At 40.0% G+C, this 21,858-nt stretch overlaps 1 protein-coding gene across 1 annotated transcript in view; it reads left to right on the top strand.

Annotated features, from left to right (window-relative positions):
* Positions 1–21,858, top strand: part of LOC124157952 (WAS/WASL-interacting protein family member 1) — a 66,404-nt gene that overhangs the window by 40,910 nt on the left and 3,636 nt on the right. The window contains exons 3-6 of the mRNA XM_046533060.1: positions 10,709–10,811; positions 12,081–12,332; positions 14,950–15,280; positions 17,537–17,745. Of these exons, the coding sequence (XP_046389016.1) occupies positions 10,709–10,811; positions 12,081–12,332; positions 14,950–15,280; positions 17,537–17,745 (895 nt within the window). The remainder of the gene's footprint in view (positions 1–10,708; positions 10,812–12,080; positions 12,333–14,949; positions 15,281–17,536; positions 17,746–21,858) is intronic.

Consider the following 21,858-nt stretch of genomic DNA (forward strand, 5'->3'; position numbering starts at 1 on the left):
AGCAGGGTGCTCAGCTACTCGCTAGCAGCCTGCGTCGTATCAGCGCTCAAGTCTCCCTCAAGGTCACCTCACAGGGCGGCAGCGGGAACGAGAAATACGTCACACGGAGAGATTTCCCGGCATCCATACTTAGCCGTCGCGTTTTCGCGCGCTTGAAAATTTTCACTTTTCATTTGATCGCGCAAAATAGATATCGTCATTTAAAAATCTAAATACGTGAAATGTGTGCTCCAGGAGTAATAATCTTTCGATTTAGGCAATAAAAAATAATAGGAAACCACCCTATTCTAGGAATGAAGGGTGCTTAAATAAGGTGCCGGCGAGAAACGAAATAAATAAGTTCAACAGATTCAGGATTCGATTGGTGGAAGCTAGACATATGTACATAAATAAAATTTCGTAGCACTTTTCCACAAAACTTTTTACCGAGTACAATGCGTTTCGGCTCACTGCACGGCTCTTGTACCAGATGATGGCTCAGTGAGCCGAAACGCGTTGTACGCAGTAAAACAAATTAAAAGCGCTACGATGTTTTATTTATAAAAAAAAAAAAAAATATCAATTTCTGAAAAATCCTAAACATGATCCATCATTTCGCCTATTTCACCAACGGACGATGATAATTTTTTTCAAAGGCACATTTTCTGGAAATTACATACGAAATTTAAAATTTACAGAGAAGCTTACGGCGATCTATAACAAATCAACTGGCATACAAGTAAAAGTTGGAATTTCAAAGCCATCCTTCATGGTAATTGCAAAATATATAAATGATTTGAAAAGTAAAATTTTACATCAACCATCCTGGCAATGCTGGTCCGAACGCAGGAAGTGTTGATTGAAACTAGAATATATATGCCGTGACAATTAAATAGCTGATTGAAAACTTGATATACCATTAGAATAATGATAATTATAAATTTTAGGAAGACCACCATTCTGCTATTTGTCTATTTAACAAATAAATTCTGAACTTGAAACCAAATGTCGTATCTTTTATCTCATCTTACTGATTTCTTCCTACGTTAAGCATGCGAGCACTCCCTTGTTCTTACTTACTTCCGTACCTTGCATTATTTCTATGATTTTGCACTTAAAGGGCATAAAAATAATTCTCTTCCCTCGGGGTCCGTCTTTCCCACATGCAGACATAGCCTTGCGACGAGTATATATTATCAAAATATGAAAAAGAGATATTATCTCAGGTTAATCAAGGAAGCCATAGAAATAATCAATGCGGCGAAAAACATAAACAGATGGGACGATTTCCCTCTCTAGAGCTCGCGGAATAAGGTCATGTGAGAAAGGAACGAACCCACTAATCATCTTCCAGGGTGAAGGAACTGGCGCCAACGTGCCCTATTAAAATTGACGAAAAGAACTCATACCGGCACTCGACCTGAGAACGCCGGTTGGAATACCGGCGAAATTGTCGTCACCAAAAAATCACACGCGGTGATACCCAAGAGGCATGGAGACGATATAGATTATAGTAAGAGTGTAACTGTAGGCGTCAAAATGATGTGCAGCTGTACTTTGCAAATTTATATCTGGATTTCAGTGCATGCCATACTAATGAATAATACGCCATTTTAAATGAAAATTTATTTTTAATTCTAATTTATTTTTTGTTTTATGAAAATTTCCATAATCAAAACACGCGAGTTCAATAAATGACTCCGCGCACCATAAAATTAGCCGTTTTGTCAACTTCATGAACTTTGTAACTCAACCTGAGGAAAACTACTACGTCTACAACATTCTTCTCCCACAATGAGTCGCAAACATTAATGTAGATTAATAAGATGGATTTTGCGAATTTTAAGAACGCATATTTTGTTGCAAAATAACGAAAATGTCTAAACATTATCTAGTCCTACAGTTTACCCCGAAAGAAAAAATAAAATTGATAGAAACACTTCTTAATTCATTTGATAATTTTCTATGATCCGAAAATATATGATTTATATTTGGTACAGATTATATATGGGCATTAAAAAATACGCTGGAGCGAACGAATGCTGCGTTGCCACGTCTTGCGCACGAAACTTTGCTTCCTGATGACCAGCACTGGCCTGGGGCGGCCCCATTTGGCAACACGACGTTAATAGAAGTTATTGACATTCACAAATATCAATATTTTTATGGATTATGGATCATATAAAATAAACAGTAGTCAGAAAACATAGCCAGCTTATGCTTGTCACTATCATCATTAGTCAACAATCGTAAGATTGGTTTGACACAGCTCTCCATTTCTCTCTCTTATCCGCTAACCTTTTTATGGCGACGTATTTCTTACTTTTTACAACCTTTATAACCTGTTCTATGTGACTCATTCGGGGCCGTCCCTTGCCCTTCTTCCCTTCCACTTGTCCTTCAACGATTGTCTTCGTCAGACCATCGCGCCTCAAAATGTGGCCAAATAAGTTGTCCCGTCTTCTGCATAAGGTTTTCATGAGGCTTCTCTTTTCTCCCACTCTTCTTAGCACTTCCTCGTTACTTACACGGTCGATCCATTTCACCTTCATCATTCTTCGGTAGCACCACATTTCGAATGCTTCCACCCTTGACTTCTCTGCTGCTGTCAACGTCCAAGCTTCGCTTCCATAGAGAAACATACTCCAGATGTAGCATCTGATGAATTGTTTCCTTACTTCTATGCTTGTATTCTCAGCTGTAAGAAGATTCTTCTTATGGTAGAAAGCCCTCTTCGCCTGCGTTATTCTACTGACTATTTCTTTCTTGCTAGTCATACCTTGATGATTCTTTTTTCCTCGTGAGTATGATGGCGAACCTATTTACACTGTGCTCCAATTTACCGCACAACATCCATTCACCCTACCGGTTTCAGAATCGGAGCTGTACCGACATCGGTTGGGTGAATAAAGATGTGGAAAATTAACTCCCAGCAACTCAAAGTAACTCCCATTATCATGGCGAAAGGTTAAAGGTAAAATCAATTGCTAACAAACGACTAAAAATCAAATATGTTATTGGGAAAGGCAGATTTCATCACAAAAAGTTATTTTCGTCACGGATAACCGCAATGGCTACCGTAGAATCCCGGTAAATAAACAATGATGTATCTTAAGCGATGAGTACGATTGAAAATGTCGACCGCAATATGGCTGAGCCAAATATTGTGCAATCAAACTGTTTATTCCTGTGGTTTGTTTATTTAAGGAAACTGGACCAAAAAATCACTCCTACTTGAAGCATCAAAACAAAATCTCTCGGATCACTCTTATCCTCGTCCTGCGAAGCATCACTCCGTATTCCGCGAGTCTTTACTCCAAACTCTTATTCAAGGTTGGACATAACCTAAACAAACGTATTTCTTTCCTCGCTGTCCTCGCGTAAATTCTCCTCCAACGTCATCTCTCGGATAATTAAATCGATCCATGCGCTGCTTATTATTCAAATCTACTTCTATGCGTGGTCCCGATATTGCAGTTTTATAAAAACTTAATCCTGCAACCATGTAGTGGCATTTTCCCATACCGTGCGCATTGTGATTCACTTACCGTATTCTTTCCTACGGCATTCAAGTATATCCGAGAGCCTTTGGATGGTTGACCGGTAAACAAACACTGGTTGCCATAGCAACTAATGGGATTAATTACGTATCAACTATCCACCCTCCGTGGTTTCGATATTAAAGAGAGTCATCTTTACTCTGACATAAATTTTAAGGGAACTGTATAAAGTAAGTGGGGGCTACTCAAAAATTCAGTAATATTTTGAATTTCCACCCAATTAAAACTGAAATTATTCTGTTTCCTTCAAAAAAAATTCAACCGGTTTCGGCCTAATATAGTGGAAGTTCGACATATTGATGAAATAAAATGTAATTGCATTTTTCCCAGCATCATTTTAATGCGTGCGACGCATTTTAGCTCACGGAGCTATCATGTCTTGTTCTAGATGTATAGCTAAAACGAACGACGGGGAAATAATGGTGATAAGGTTCAACTATCTTTATTTAATATTTTTCTTTGTTATACTTACTTCCATTCTTTCTCCTCGCTCTCTTCCTTCATGAAAGCGTGTTCATCAGATTGAGAATAATTTCCGGAGCTTCAGCCGAAAATCCGGAAGGTTAAGCGAGATGTAAAGTTTAGTTACATTTGTGCGCTGTCATCGGTGACCCATCAATCATCAGCTTAGAACGAGAAAAATGGAGGAGAGACGACGACAATCTCCAAACTTCGCAACCGGTTATATTTACTGAGAAGAGAACAAGCTGCCGGTGTGAAAATTTCCACCTCTTCTGCGGAAGTTTTAGTGCAATAAAACAATAATAATAATAGGAACAATAGGGTGGTTCCCTATTATTTTTTATTGCTTATTTCGAAAGATTATTACTCCTGGAGTACGTATTACGCTATTATATTTTTAAATGACCATATCTATTTTTCGCGATTTAATAAAAAGTGAAAATTTTCAAGCAAGCGAAAACACGACGGCTAAGTAGGAATGATGGGAAAACTCCGTGTGACGTATTTATGGTTCCCCCTGCCGCCTTGTGAGGTGACCTTGGGGCGAGGCTTTGAGCGCTGATACGTCACAGGCTGCTAGCGGGTAGCGCTTGGCTTAAATAAGGATTATTATTCCCCGATCAAACGAAGGAAACTTTCCGACCAGAGGCAGTTTTAATAGGTGATTATTAAGAGATGTTTCCCTGAGCTCTGTGCCTCATGCATACATTGGTAATCTCAGACGATGTAAAACTCCTCTCTACTCGTATAGAAACTAGGTCCCTGTGACGTCACGTGGAGTGGAATCGCATTGGCGCCAATCTGGCCTTTTTCAAATGCGGTTAAAATTGAACGTTGCCATTCGTCTGAACTGGGATTTCTAAAACCAAATAATTTTTATATTATAAACACACTAATGGTGGGTAACGAATCGCAATCAATGCCTTTCGTTTTCTTCGATAAAGAAAACTACCCTATTGGCACAAACAAGTGCAACAAAGTGTTACCTTGCCGTCGTGAGTGAAGGATGCGATGTAAAACGCTAAAAGTGAGCGCATGCGATGCTTACTTAATTTATATGAAGAATTAATATTAACCTACGAACTGCATTGGGAAGATTGGGCTTCTCGGGTATTCTACAGGGTAATCTCCTTCATGGGTGCCGACGTTTCGAGGAACGAGTCGTAATCCAACTTCAGGGCTGAATGGTGAGCCCTGAGGATGGAGTAAAGTCTGAATCACATGATCATTTTTGTTCATCATCTTCGAGTGATCACTCCAGCGATCACTTGAGTGATCACTCGAAAAATGATCGTCGCGCGCAATTGTTTTTCGCGATCATTCCAATGATGAGGATTCCCATCACTTTTTTCATCACTCGTCCGGTCGCTTTTTTCCGTCGCTGAAACCGTCACTGAAACCTCATTACAGCCAATCAGGACGCATTTCCGTACGGAGCGATTGCAGCGCAACGTTTGAGAATCGTAGGAACGACATAGGTAAACATAAACACGATAGATGTTGTTAGAACTTGGCCATCGAAAGATGACTAAGTTCTAGCAACACGTATCTCAAAAATATAATAGCAACTTTTCAGGAGAGCAAAAAAACGATTTATTTTTTTGATTGTGTATAATTTTAACTCAATTTAAAAACAAAAAATACATAAAACTGAAAGAGAAGCATACATTTGCAAACAGAGTTTTTTTGCTTGAATTTTATTTTTTATATATATTTTTTTAATATATTTTTTTTATTACTTAACAGTATTAGCAGCATTAACTCAGACAGGCCAGATTTTGAGATTCGTGTTGCTAGAACTTAGCCATCGATATATTTTAGTGATGCGGATCCTATGACAACGAGCTGTGATTTCGGAAATGATGCAAAAAGCGACAGCGGGAGGGACTGGGTGATTCAAATAAATGATCACTCGAGTGATCACTAAAGGGACGAAACAAATGATCGTGTGATCAGGATTAAGACTCGTAACCCATGGTTACCCGATGAACCACCCGAGCAGCCTTCACCACCAGCATACGTCGGGAAAGCGTCAGATCTTATATCGCATTGTGAAGAGTCGGAATTGACATCAGACAATAAATTCAAGATATTTTTTCTTATTTTTTTAGTTTCTAATTATTTTATAAGCCTAAAATAATTTTATTCGAATTTTTGAGCATTTTAAAAATCTTTTCTCCACATTGTATTATATTCATTTAACCATACTTTTCGTTTTTTTTTCTTTTGTTTTGCAATTTTATCTTTTAATGTTTTAAATTTTTTCATTAAAATTGATTGTCAACAATGGTTGAGGGCCGGCTGTCAAGGCAATAACAATCACAATTAACGTTTTGACCGATGTAAACAAATATATTTTTTTAAATCAAACACAAAGGTAAGAATTCGCTATTACCGAATTCACGAAGAGCTCTTAGGCAGATACTCGCACACAAATGTGTACGTTCACTCCTAGTTGTCTCCTACGCCAAGGGTCCCGCACTCACCCTACCGGGCGATATCGATTGCGCCCAAGCTGAAATTTTTAGCGGCGGGAAACGCCCCAGGGCTCCCCGCCGGGGAAATACCTCGCCCCCGCCCTTCCCAGCATTCCTACTCCAGCCCCCCTCTCTCTCACACCCTCCAGAGGGGGGGGGGGCTCCAGCGAGGGCCTTTTGACGGACGACTCCTGGAAAAGGGGGAGGGCGCCGAATGACTGTGAGGGTCTCCACAACCCCTAGGCGCAAGGGTGCAGGCGCGACAGTTACCGCCGCATTTGCACGATTTGTACTGCAATGGATGCGAGATAGGGGAGTCCTAGGGAAAAGGGGAGTTCTTTCCCCTGACTGCTAGCGAGTCTAGTGCAGGATTTCCAGGAGTAGAACGAAAATGCGTAGACGTATTATTCTTTGCTTAAGCCATTTTCAATCTACTATCTTCACGGATGAGCACAATTTTCTCCAGGATGCAGCCCAAAGAATGATTCAATTTCACTCTATAGTGTTTATGAGATTTTATAGGCACAAGAACGATGTTAAAAAACTTTCATATAACTGAAATGGCGACTAGCTAATGGATACATAACATATCATAGTCAACAAGATGAAACAATTGGCTCAATGGGTGCTTTCCATTCATTGACACACGTCGACACAAGTCGACTTGCGTCGCAGTTCTCGTGTTCAATTCTGTGTGTGTCGCCGACTGTTGTGACACAAGTCAACAAACGGTAACGCACAGGAATAGGAGAGTTATAAACAGTTACCGCGAGTCGACACAAGTCGACGCGTGAGTCGCATGAAAGGAAAGCACCCAATGTGATCAACACATGATTATAATAAAATGACAGACCATATGTCTACACATATATATATATAAAAACAGGTCTTTGGAGTGCTATGAAGCTCAGGAGGTGGGTAAGCGAGCATAAATTGCCAAGTTTGTTAGCTCCAAACGACCCAGAATCTTCATGAAGTGTTTGGAGCGAATACGAAATGTCGTTTGTACTCACCTGAGATATTGCACCAATTTCCTATGTTGCTATCACGGTTACAATGCATTGATGATATAAATAAATAACTTGACGTTGCGATAGAGACAAGCGTATTAAGTCGATTATGTAATTCAAAGTAAAGGAGAAGAAAATAGAAGTAGCTACTTACGACAATAAATCAAGATATTTTCCGGGCAAAAGAGGATAACTATCGTGCCTTGAAAGATGAGTTTTCCCAAAATTATTTGTAAGCAAATGTGCCCTTTCAACAACTCCTTATCAACTCGAGTTGAAAAGTTTGCTGTTCCGGTCCGTTTCTCAGATACGGTTGAAGCCAAGGAGACTCCAAAGAGGAGGCGCAATTCCATCCCGCAGTATGCTGCTTTCTTTCGTCACTTCGGTCGCGATTTGATCGGTTTTCAAAAATGACCGCGGCGCGGTGATGAGTGTAATACGATCCACTTTTTTAAATTATATTTTGCATTAAAATGTTTGTAATTGCGAGGTGTAGCATAGAGCTTCTATGAATTTAATAGATCGAATCATCACGTATATAAATATGTGTTAAACCTACTGATTATATACACCAAAGGATGAAGTTCGCCATGAAAAAATATTTGACTTAGCCGGGATTCGAACCCGGATCTCCCGATTGCCGGTCAGGCGTGCTACCAGTTACACCACCAAGCCATCTTCTCAGAGCGAACTTCGGGATGGGTTTTACCGAACAAGATGTTGACGTAACAAGTCCACACTGTGGCACATGTGGCGAGGGTCGTGCTTACTAAGCCACTGTCGGGGAGAAAAACCCTTATTTTCCGCTGGTCTGCGGCGACGAATTTCAAAGCACTGAAGGAACAAGTGACTTTGTACGCAGTCACGCGCACGGGTGCAAAGTTAAATACACCAAAGGATGAAGTTCGCCATGAAAAAATATTTGACTTAGCCGGGATTCGATACTGATTATACCTTATTTTCCCATGAAACTCGGAGCAATTTTCCGTGAGCGACACGAGTGGCGGCTTTTGTAAACACGTATAAATGTACGGTGGTTGACAACACATTTAGAGGCGATTTGAGAATCATCTTCAGTCGTATTCGTGCTTGAAGCGCTCGCACTAAAAGAAATGAAACGGACCGACCCTGCGTTCCGTCAACGTTGGGTACTTGAATGTGACGTAGATACTCGCATGATTGTACTCGAGTGCGTTCGACACACAACTACTAGGGACAGCGTGTACGTAAGTGTGTATTCAGGGGAATAAGTCGCCCAAATCTCTCGCTGAAGGGAGCGGACTGCTATGATGGGTGCTTTCCATTCATGCGACTCACGCGTCGACTAGTGTCGACTCGCGGTAACTGTTTATAACTCTCCAATTCCTGCGCGTTATCATTTGTTGACTTGTATCACAACAGTCGGCGACAAACACAGAATGGAACACGAAAACTGCGACGCATATTGACTTGTGTCGACGTGTGTCGATGAATGGAAAATACTCGATGTCTACTGAGGAGCATTTCACGTATAATAATAAAAATGCGATTGTGACGCATTGTGTTAAGCTTGAATCTCAAGATCATTTATTGATTCCCCGGCATTTCCATTCCATTCATTCATTTCCGCCATCATAGGAGCGATAGCTCAATCTATCACTCGAATGATAGCGGAAAAAATTACCTTTTAACGCGATCATTTTCCGCGATGGCTCCTGGGATGGTTATCCAATCCCTTTTTTCCTTCACTCGGCACATCCCTTTTTCCGTTCCTGAAACCATCGCTGGTACTGCCTTCAGCCAATCAGAATGAATGGACGATAACAGTGATTGTAATACCACACTTGGCTTTTATTTAAATGACAGGTGTAAATACGGAAAGTGACGGAATAAGAGATGGAAAAGGGGACGGTGGGAATGACCATGTGATTCAGAAAATGATGGATACAGCGATCACAATTTTTTCGTCCCTGAAAACCTATCGCTGGAGCTATAACTCAGAGGGATGGGAAGAAAACAATCGCGTGATTCAGCCTTAAGTTAATCTTTCACCTTAATTTTAAAATCTAACGATTAACAGAGATTTTTCTGGGAATAACTACTTCGTGCACATCTAGCCTTCGTGCCTTGGAAAATGGAGCAATAACAGTAGGTAGGCATCATAAATACACGTGAGGATAGCGTGTTGCGTGACTTCAGGGATATCATCTCGCTCGGGATTCCAATTGGCTTTAAGATGGCAAAAGAACTTTTATCCATCTCAATGGCACGTACACTTCTAATGTCTGCTTGTTTGGAATCCAAAAACACGCAAACAATAATTACAAAATTCATCAAACTTACAGTGACGTAAAAAAGAGTATTGCATATATGTGTTTTGTTATTACGAACGACTTATAAGGACTTGCAATAGTCGCTGCCAATTAAAATTATTTCCTTCAACATTCTCGTTAAGTATACAAGACGAACATTGACTCACACCTCTACTTTTAGCACAAAAAAACTTAAAAATGAGCCGTTTACTGTTGAAAGCGCTGACATTTTGCATTCTGAACGGTTAATCAAACATCAATTGGCGTTTCATCATTTTCCTCAGTTGTTCAATTTGAGCCCAAAATCCTTTGCCAAGCGGTTTCAAACACTAAAAGATATATTTTATGTTTCGGATGTTTACTAATGCCACCCGTAAACTATTCACTTAAATAATGCACAAGTCATAATCAAATAATGTGCAACACACATTTAAATACTGTGCAACAAAATTCTTGAAAGATCTTCAGCAAAACCTTTTTATTGGTTCAAAAATACAGTTTCAAGGAAACATGTGTTAATTTTTTTGTATTTATATTTATGAGACTTAGACGATACTTTTTAATGTTATATATCGGAATATAATTGTAGATGAATTTGTAGTTTAGTTTCATTTTTCAGATTTTAAAAGTCTCGTTTTTGAAAGATGAACCAAGCGGTAAAAGATTTAGGGATGAAGTTCTAACAGGAAAAAGCACAAACGATTTAATTAATTTTTGGAGCATAAGATGAAAAAATAAGTCAGAGAAGCATAGGTACTTACTTTAATCTAATACTTTACAGAGATTTTTTTTCTCAGTAAGAATGCTACGTATGAAAATATCATGTGATTCTTCACATCGATACTTCTTCCCGGTAATATCATATGCTGTGTCTATCAACTAATTGTCAGAATGAAGTGAATAATGTTTTAATACATCATTCCATATAGGTCCTGTGATTGATGACACCTGGTTTCTCATCCTGATCTCATCATGCATTGGAATACTTCTCATCGGAGCCTTACTGGCATTGCTCATACTAAAATGCAGAGAGTAAGTAAAATAAACTTGATAACCATGTACTTACTTTTTATTTCATGGTTGCAGCGTATACTGGAATAGGAATTGAATTTGCAGCCTGTATGCTATTGTCCCAGATAATGACTTTTAATCTGAATGTTATTCAGAGCTATCCACTGACAATAACTTCATCACCCATCCATTGAAAAGTAGAAAGAAACCTGCAAAATGCAAACATGAAAAATCATAGGGTATAATTACTTAAAAGATGATATTGATAATAAACCTTAATCATCACACATTCAAATCATTTTCCAGCATAAGCAATATAAAAACAAGATTGTGACAATTTGATAAAAATCAAAAAGCAAGAAATTTACAACCAAAATCATTAAATTTGTACTGATTATCAGGAGAAAGTACTTTATTCCAGTGGGCATGCAAGGTGATAGTAATAGACTTCATTTTCGTACTTTGTGATTATGGAATGTGTAGGGTGAGATCTGGTGCTGAAATCCCTTTGATTCTAAAACTATTATGAGGTTTGAATATTTATAATGAAATCATTCAAAAGTTTGGTACATTTTAAAAACAATTTATGATCTTATTATTCTAGTTTAATGTTCGTTGGCCAGTAAATTAGTCCAAAGTTTTCTTCCTTGAAATGATAAGACATTGAATGACAATTTTAACTGAAGCCGCTTACTATGGCATACAGAATATGGATATTCCACCAAGGAAAAGTCATATACCTTGCATAGGATTAGAACACAGACCTTCTAAATTTATGGCAGGCATTCACCAAATTGAGTTACTGAAGCATCATCTTTATTCATCATTAGGGAGATCCAAGTTTGAATCCAAGCCAAGCTAAATGATTTTTCCTTCGTGGAATTTTTGCATGCACTCGCGGATGAAAAGTACCCCACTATTTAGCCTGTGGTTATTCACTATATAAGGTCACATAATCTGTTTAATTATATTAATGACTTTTTCTGACCATGGAAATTTCATTACCATGCCATTTTTGCTGTGCAGAAGAATTATTTCCCTCTAATGATACTTCATTCCCCCAAAATCTATTTTCCAATGAGGAATTTCCTCCCTTTACATGAATTTGTGGGTGACTCAGATGAAGTACCCCAATAGCTAGTTGTTCGTTATTCCGAGAATAAAGTTACATCATCTGTTGATTTCTTATAACATTTTTCTGATCACGGAAATTTAATCCCGACTCAACTTTCACAGTGCAGCTGATTCTTTTCTCCTCTAATGTTCCTTTCTTCTCATAATTTAATAAAGTGAGAGGAACACCAAAGGCTCAATTCCGATCGATGGATCTTCATCGACGACCTCCTCGTCGACGTCCACCGGCTCCAAGTCAAAGGCGATGATGTGCAGTGGTGGTATTGGCATGGTTGGTGGTGGAGGGTGCGGAGGAATGATGGGAGGGTGCGGACAAGGGGTGCAGATGGGAGGAGTCGTGGGCAGGAATGGGGGGATGATGGCGTGCGAGCCCATCATGTACCCCAACACACACAACGGAACCAGCCGGTGAGTACGAAAACGTTTTTCCACACCGAGAGTGAAATTTACCGTGAATAAATCATTTGGCTGAGCCAAGATTCAAACCAAAAGATGTTCCAATAGGGTGGTTTCCTATTATTTTTTCATTGCCTAAATTGAAAGATTATTACTCCTGGAGTACCTTATTCACGCTTTTAGATTTTTAAATGAGGATATCTATTTTTCGCGATTAAATGAAAAGTGAAAATTTTCAAGCGCGCGAAAACGCGACGGCTAAGTATGAATGCCGGGAAAACTTCCGTGTGACATCGTTCTGGTTCCCGCTGCTGCAAGTGAGGTGACCTTGGGGCGAGGCTTTGAGCGCTGATACGATGCATGATGCTAGCAGGTAGCAGAGTACCCTGCTAGCAAGTAGAGCTTGGCTTAATTATGGATTATTAATACCTTATCAAATGAAGGAAACTTTCCGACCATAGCCAGTTTTAATAAGTGATTATTAATACATGTTTCCCTGAGCTCTGTGCCTCATACATGCATTGGTAATCTCAGACGATGTAAAACTCCCATCTACTCATATAGAAACTAGGTCCCTGTCACGTCACGCGGAGAGGCATCGCATGGGTGCCAATCTGGCCTTTTTCAAATGAGGTTAAAATTGACCATTGCCTTTCATCTAAACTGGGATTTGTACAACCAAATAATTAGTATATTATGAATACACTAATAGAGGGTAACGAATCGCAATCAATGCCTTTCGTTTTCTCTGATGAAGGAAACTACCCGCTATTGCCAGTCACGTATGTTACCTGCACTCAGTGGCCTGACTAGGAATATGTTTGGGGGGAGAAAGAGGGGCCTAGAGGGTGATTCCCCCTCCAGGCAATGGGGCTTCCAGGAAAATGACATGCCTGGAAATACATTTTACATCATTTTGGTGCTTAAAATGAAACTTAAAGCAGATGCAGTTATTTATACGTCAAAACTAGGCAATAGCTTTAAATACTTTATTTATTTCTCTGAGGTTTTGTGAGGGATATATCCCCTCATCCCTTCCCAGAGGGGGTTCACTGAACAAGATGTTTGCATGAATTGGCACGAGAAAAAATTCCCCTGCACCAGTAGTCAAACCACTGTCAAATTAACTAATTACTCTGGGAATTTAACCAGGGCCAAATCAAAGGGTAGGCCCATAGGGTCCAGGCCCTGGGCCTCCCACCAACCCAGGGCCACCAACCAAGCATGAGCCTTCCGCTAAATCTCAGAAACTCGGAAATAAGCAGAAAATACAATCATGAATGAGGGGATTCGAAGTGTAGTTGGGTTCAGAGACGTCATGGCAAAATTAGCAGTGCTGGAATGCACTTTCCTCAACTTTTTGTAGAAGTGAATTATTACACTTTGTGTTTTATTTATTGCAAGATGTTTACACGTTGTTGATAGTTTCCAAGCGTAAGATGTCAGTCTAAACTGAGTAGGAGTCACATACACATATCCACCTCAATCAATTCTCCTATCAAGTACCAACTCTGGAGCAATAACCAAGAGACGTGCTGAGTGGATTCTGCTTATTGTTAGATATTAGCCTCTATGCTGCTTAAACCAGTGGCATAGCCAGGGGGTCCGGGCCCCTCCCCCCCAAAATACAAAAAATGCAATTATTTTCCTTCATTAAAGAAAACAAAATATTGAAAAATCATGAATTTACAAAATATTTATTTCACAAATGATGTTTTTTCGATTGTGAAAAGTGTTAAAATTAGTTAAAAATAAAACCATTACTTGGCACCCTGTTTTTCAAAAATTTTCTCTCCTGGTTTTGGAACCCCCCAAATGAAATTCCTGGCTACTACCACTGGCTTAAACACAAGATTTTGGAGGGTTGATGCAATGCAAATACATTTGTCAGGACAATCAGTATGAGGGCATTATTTCACAGTGGGCAGTGAAACTGACATTGAGCGGTTAATTGGACAAGTAGAAAAGAGGAACTGTTTATGGGATGTCTCACACGATAAATGCAAAGACCTTGGTCTTCACGTAAGGGCGTGGGTGGAGATCATCCAAATAACCTGGCAACCTCCTTTGATAGGCATTTATCTTCATTTTTTTAATAACTTCGTACACAGCAATTCTTTTAGTTGCACTTGGCTGAAAGTCGTTCTTCCACCTTGACAGGATGAGCACAAAAGGCCTGATGTAGACATTTTTTTCATGGTGAAGCAAAAACCCAGTACTGTTCCACAAACTTTTGTTTGCTATCGACTAGTTTTGACGGCTATAGCGTCATTCTCAAGGCAAACAGAAGGAGCAATTACAATGTCGAGCCTTATATATTTGACAACAGTAAGGGGTTCGGGGGCAGGTTAGAAGGAGGGTCCTGGGAAACTGCCTTGAGAATGATGCTATAGCCATCGAAACTAGTCGAGAGCAAATAAAAGTTTGTGGAACAGTACTGTGTTTTTGCTTCACCATGAATATCTCATTGTTCGACCAAGTCACGCCAAAATCAATTGGACATTTTTTGTCTGCACCAAATGTGAAAAACCGTGATAGCTCTCCACATTCTGCATGTGTAGCATGAGGCATAGAGTGTCCTTCTCCATATGGAACATGCACAACCTTAAATAAGATGTTTCTTTTGCAGAGTCCTTTGGGCAGCTCTCACTCCGAGAGGCACAGCAGCACACTTTGCTGTGGATCACGGCACGTCTGTGCTCCCCCCGATTCCCAACCTGATGAGAGGTCAGCCCAGCCCTGGCATCCAGATGCTGCAGCCGCAGGGGCGTGGGGTGCCAGGCTACATCTCCAACAAGTCCCACATCCACCACTCCCCTCCCCCACCCTCCCATCCTCCCCCGCCAGCGCCCTCGATGATGGCCCCAGAGCCCCCTGTCACGGCACCCATCAACGGCTCCGTTCGTCCCCTTTATGGTGCCACTGAGGATCTACGCAACACCCAGACGGATACATCTCCTGTAAGTTCTCTTTCTCGGGGGATGGTTTGGTGAGGTGAAAAGAGTGTTATATCCTTTTTCCAAACTATTGGTGGTAGAGAGCTAGAGGCTCATCAGAAGTGCTGCTCCTTCCAACTAACCTTTCCCCTTCGTCCCCTTCCCTTTTCCCTTCCATACTGCCAACCACCATTGCCAGTTTGTGGAAATAACTGTATGTGAGGCAGTATGAGCACGATCTCCACATATTAAGTTTGGCAATGCTGCGAGCTGGAGAGCAATGTTCACTGCGCGAAAGTTGGAGAGAGACTGTGGGCCTGTGGCCTCCTACAATGTTTCACATGCCACTCTTCTGTGATTGGTCAGAAGAGTGGGTAGGCCTCGAGTTTATTCAAGGTCACCCACCATCAGTTGGGAAAAAGGGTATAGCTTCCAACACAGTCAGTCTGGTAAATAAATAGGATCATGAAAAATGTAGTAGTCTGTAAAGGCCGTTTTACACGGGCACGGAATTGTGCTGGTTAGAGCTGCATTAATTTCTAAAATGGCGTGGAATTCGTAAATGCATGGACAAAATCAGAACAGGGGCTATTTTGCCATCTCACATCCATGCATTCTCGCATGCGTTCTAGCAATTCACCGCTTTACACGGCGCAATTTTGACTGAGCCTTCATACACACGTCAGATTGTGCAAGTACGTGTACAGTGTAAAACGGCCTTTACTGATTACTGGGAGGGAGTCCCAGATGTTGGGGAACTATTTTTTTATGCATCAATGCGATCACTCCAACCGGCCAAGTGAAGCCAGTCAGCCTCGCGCACTCTTTCCGGGTGGATGTGCTGGACAGTTCCAGATTCTTTCAAGAATCTTTAGTTTGCTTTGTGCTTCTCTTATATGTGTAGTTTCATTTAAAGTAGAATCCCATGATACCAAACCAGCAGTTTATTATTCAATATAGTCCACTACGGTGGCGCGACTCCATGGGTCCTGAGGGGGCCTGAGCCCCCTCAAAAATTCGTTATGGGTGTGAGGAAAAAATGTGTCAGGCTTGTTAATTTTCCCCGGAGTGTCCAGATATCGAGATTTGAGTGATCAGGGTTTTAATGTTGATCATATGACTCATCTAAAATGCTTAAAAAAACTTAAAACTCGCTACTAATAAAATTTCCTGGGACAAGTTTGGTCCCTGGTTTGGGCCCCCCCAATATGTTTCGCATGTCAGCATCCCTGGTCCACTATGATTCAACACCCAAACATTTTGCGGTGCCAAAACCCGGGATGAGTGCACGAGGCCGATTCCACTCCAGCTGGCTTCCCTTGGCCAGCTGGAGTGAGCACATTGATACATTAAAAAATAGTTCCCCAACATGGCGGACCAAAATGCTTGGGTGTTGAGTTATAGCGGACCATATTGAATAATAAACTGCTGGTTTGGTGTCATGGGATTCTTCTTTTAATGAAACTCCGCTAGATAAATGATCACTTGGGGGACGATCACTTGTCCACTCACTGAGTGACTGCAGTGTGTTTTCTCAGCACTCTGGCCTGTACATCCAGTTTGAGGGTGGGGAGGAGAAAAAAGAAAGAGTCCCTCACCATTTGCATGAACCCGGGCAGGGTCGACTGGCTTTCGCATTTGGTTGCAGGCCTTAACTATTAGCCACCATACTCTTACATTGGACCTAACATGACCTCCATTGCAGAGAAAATGCTGACAAGTCTTGGCTTATGACCCTCAGAGGGTAGAATGGGACAGGGAAATTAGAAAAAAATATTTCAAGATTAGGGAAAAATTATTACAGAGGATTAAGCAATTAAAGAGTAATTAAAACGTCATTCTAACTATATACTCTTAAATTAACACACTTCTATATTATGTATGGGAATATTTTTCCAGGGGTAATTTGCCTAGAATACATGCGCACAGATTCCTTATGATTTACAATTGTGCATAATACTTACGCATCCCGCCATATCATTCCTTAATTTCCTTCAGGTTGAAACACAGAGAAGGTTAAGGAAACCAAAATTTCAAGAAAATTACAACAGCGCTTCACTAGTTTTTAAAATTATTTGCTGGAAGAAAAAATATTTTTATTTTAATTACGTGTTTTATACTAATATCACTTTTCTTGGATTTGAAGAAAATTTGCTCAAAACTGTCATTTTAATAAAATTTACTTTTGCTTCTGGGGGGGGGGGCTGTTTCCCCCTGCTGCCCCCTGCTGGGTACGCCCATGAACTAATTGTAAATTGAAACTTTTTCTTACCATTCCAGGAATATGCCACAATCATTTATGCTGCCCCAACCATTAGGAATGAACCTGGTCCTGGTTTGATTGGTCACCAGCAGAAGCTAAGCTTCGACAATTCCGGATTCATAGACTCGGATGATATGCCTCCCGATACACCAGAGAGTTATCCACTCAGTGACCTGGAACCTACCCCAACACACACTCCAAGCCTTGAGCACAGGAGAAACATAAGGTAAGAGATCAGATGAACAATATACATGCATGTATAACTTTGATAGATTTAACCCTCTGATATACATTTCAATTCACTTCCACAGCAATTTTACAGGAAATATAAAATGCATTACTATTGCTAAGGTAGAGGTAATGTTATGATGAAAACAGGCTTATTATAGTATTTCAGCCGTGTAAGTCCCCATGGCTCTCTTGTCCTCATTGTCTGGAGGAATATAGGGAAAATCACGCAGAAAAAGGAAGAACTCACATGTGGGAACAATCACACTTTATTGTTACTTCATTCCCATACCCACGCCGACTGCCCTAAGGAGCCATATTGTCCCTCTCGTCAGCGCTTCTGTTATTGGATCGGGTGTATGGCAAGATCACGTTCACAGCATGTCTTACCTTACGGGCTAGCACTTCCTGTGGCCGTAAGGGTTGGGAGAGTGGGAAACAAAAGGGAAGAAGGAAGCGATGACTTTGGATGTGAAAGGAAATGAGGCAAGGAATACGACAGCCGCCTCTTACAGTGGCATATTTTTTGTTTCACATTGTATTGCTACAAATAATCTACAAATCATTGCTTATCATCTTCGTTCATACCTATGTCATGTTTATCTAAGCGTCTGATTGACTTCTTTGCTTCTTAACTTCTAAATTCTGCTTATTTGAATTGTTCTTATCCCTCTAGCAAACAGTTCTTGACTCACAGTTTTTATGCTGGGAACGCAAGTGTTAGTGTGATTCACAATGTCATCTGGCATGGCATCAAAAATAAGCAAGAGTAATGAGTCTTCTTCCCTTAAACTCGCCCAACCCATCTTCAATGTCATATTGCTATTGCAATTCGTGGTGGATCTCTGGGCATCAGAAATTAGTTATTTGTGGCTTATGCTGTATTAGGAACTGTTGACTTTGTTCAAAATTAAAAAAAAATAGAGGATTCCTGACAGCAAGTAGGTAGGTAACTGGGATACTTAGCCACAACTGTGAAATCAGAATATAGTTGGATTCCATAAACAAAATTTGCTGAGGGTAACGTGAAATGTTTCACTTTGCCCCACCATTTAATACTTTAGAAAAAAAATTCATAAATACGTTACATGAAAAAAATATTTATATCATAACAACTCTCATGAAACTAATTACATTTTAATCCATCCCAGTTTTATTGTCTATAATAAATAGGTAGGTAGTAATTGTAGTAAGATGTAGAGAGAAGTAGTACTACATATTACAATAAAAATAAAAATACCTTCCTGATAAAAACCACTACACATGCAGTCCAAACTAGACTTCAAATACCAACAGGTTGTTGCTTATATTTCATTATTCTTTGTTTTATAGTTTGAAACTTACTGGAAGATGGCAGTGGTGCTTGAAAAAAATATAAGGGCATTTCACTTTCCCTCACCGCCCTCACCATTCAAATTTGCCCCACTTTCCCCTACAGACTCTTACAAAGTCAATTATAACAACTTCTTATTTAGCCATATTTAAATTCAATGGCCCACAAAATAATGAAGTAGCATTTTTATGGCACAACATAAACAAATGACAGTTCATACCTAGTAAAACATGAACAAACAAACACTTTTATCGACCTACGTGTCATCTACTATTATATACACTGCGTTGTTGACTGAAGAAATTTAGAATTTATATTCTTCTAAATAATCTCTAAATGTAGTCATTTCTAAAATTTTATAACTCATTTTTGGAAAATATTTCCCAGTATTATTGGAAGGCATTTTGTTTGTTAACATGACGTACATGCCTTTCTCCCCTCTACCTCCATCTTATTCTTTGCTCCACTATGGCAAAATTTTGAAAATGAGTTGAATGTCACATGATTCAGCATGACTGATATCTGGGTCTTAAACATGCAAAAGAATTGAAACATAAAATTTCAAGGATCACTTCTGAATAAGCCATTATATCTTCCTGCCATTCTATAGTCTATGATTGCTTGAAAAACACAGAACAATAGGGTGGTTTCCTATTATTTTTTTATTTCCTAAATCGAAATATTATTACTCCTGGAGTACGCATTTCATACTCGTATATTCTCGAATGACAATATCTATTTTTTGCGATTAAACCAAAAGTGAAAATTTTCAAGCACACGAAAACGCGACGGCTAAGTAGGAATGGTGGGAAAAATCCTCGTGACGTATTTCTGGTTCCCGCTGCCGCCCTGTGAGGTGACCTTGAGGCGAGGCTTGAGCGCTGATATGATGCAGGCAGGTAGCAGATAGTACCCTGATAGCAGGTAGCGCTTGGCTTAAATAAGGATTATTAATACCCTATCGAACGAAGGAAACTTTCCGAACTTAGGCAACTTTAATGGGTGCTTATTAAGACATGTTTCCCTGAGCTCTGTGCCTCATGCATGCATTGGTAATCTCAGACAATGTAAAACTCCTATCTACTCAAATAGAAACTAGGTCCCTGTGACGTCAAGGTGAGTGGAATCGCATGGGTGCCAATCTGGCCTTTTTCAAATGAGGTTAAAAATGACCATCGCCATTAGTCTAAACTGGGATTTCTAAAACCAAAGAATTTGTATGTTATGAAACCCTAATGGTGGGTAATGAATAGCAATCAATGCATTTCGTTTTCTTTGATGAAGGAAACTACCCAATTAGCCGAGTAGACTGGAGAGGATCATATTGGAACTGAAATACTTACATTTCCTCATCCATTGGAAACAATAAAATAAAAGAAATGCACAGGTGAATACAAAAGGAGCATGAAGTTTTTTTTCCAATGTGAAATTAAGAACTGTGATTATAATATAATCGAAGCACTCACAAGGCAAATCTTTATTTCTCAAATATGCATTCATTCTCTCTCATGCTCAAAGTCAGTGTTTCAACATCCATCCCACACACCTAGTGTTTTGTGGGGTTGTATTGAGGCATAGATGTACCTAGTGGCAGATCTATGGGCTATAGAGGCTATAGCCCCCCAACCCCACTGTGTCAAAACACACACTAGACAAAATCGAAATTTTTGGGGGTTGCCCCTTTGAGAAAAAGCTTGTAGTTATATTTTCCAATATAGTTACCAATTTAATAAATTAAAATACAAATTAGCTCTAAACTAATTACGCCTATTTTACACACTTTTGGCATGTTAAATTCCAGAGGCAGATCCAGAGAGGGGGGGGTATAGCCTCCCATTGGGTATCCACTTTAGACTAGAAAGAATGTATCAGAAAGAAAAGAGAATGGCAGGTTCCACAATTTATTGAATACTGCCATGAAACGGTATTTAATAAATAATTGTCTTTTCTCCCTGATACATCATGAAGGAGTTCCATCATGTTTCGCCTCACATGATTGAATTAATCAAGCAGACTAGATAGAATGGTAATTTTGTTCCAACCCCCGCCACTGCTGGGAGGTTACCTCCCACTTACACCCCCCTTCCCTTGTCCCAATCCTGCATCTGCCACTGGATGTACCCTGAGAGAGTCTTAAATTGAATGCTCAAACAGTGTTTGCCCTGATGTTTTCCATTTTTTGTTCCATATCTAATTACTTCAGTGATTGGTTGGTTATTTCCATCTGTTCTTGGAAAGGGTCGCAGAAACCTGCTGGAATCACTGATACCTCCCATTCAAAGGCATTGGGCAGCCCTGTTCACTCAACTAGCAGGGGCGCCGACTTATAAAAAATATTGGGGGGGGCCCATATCGGGGATCTGGCCTCGGGAAGAGGTTATATTCAAAGTGTGTCGGAGCACCGTAACACTATCATAATTCACACCACTTGTTTTCAGTTAACCTGCTTACTACTTTATAATTATTTGTTTTAACACATTGTTGAATGTATTTTAAAAGGTAAATATCGTCAAACATGGGAAATAAAAAAAGTACCAATATATTTTTGTGATTTCACCGATCATAATATAACTTAATTATTATCTTGAATCATTGAGGGGGCTCCGCCCCCCCTTACGAATCTTTGAGGGGGCTCGGGCCCCCTAAGGCCCCATGGAGTCGGCGCCACTATCAACTAGCCATTCACATACTGGCCAGTGATCTGATTACAAGACCAACTTAACAGATGATTTTCCTTTTTTTTTTGCCATTATGTTATGAGTGAATGGCTGAAGGATT

The sequence above is a fragment of the Ischnura elegans genome, chromosome 4 (genome assembly GCF_921293095.1).
Source record: "Ischnura elegans chromosome 4, ioIscEleg1.1, whole genome shotgun sequence".
Taxonomy (NCBI): domain Eukaryota; kingdom Metazoa; phylum Arthropoda; class Insecta; order Odonata; family Coenagrionidae; genus Ischnura; species Ischnura elegans.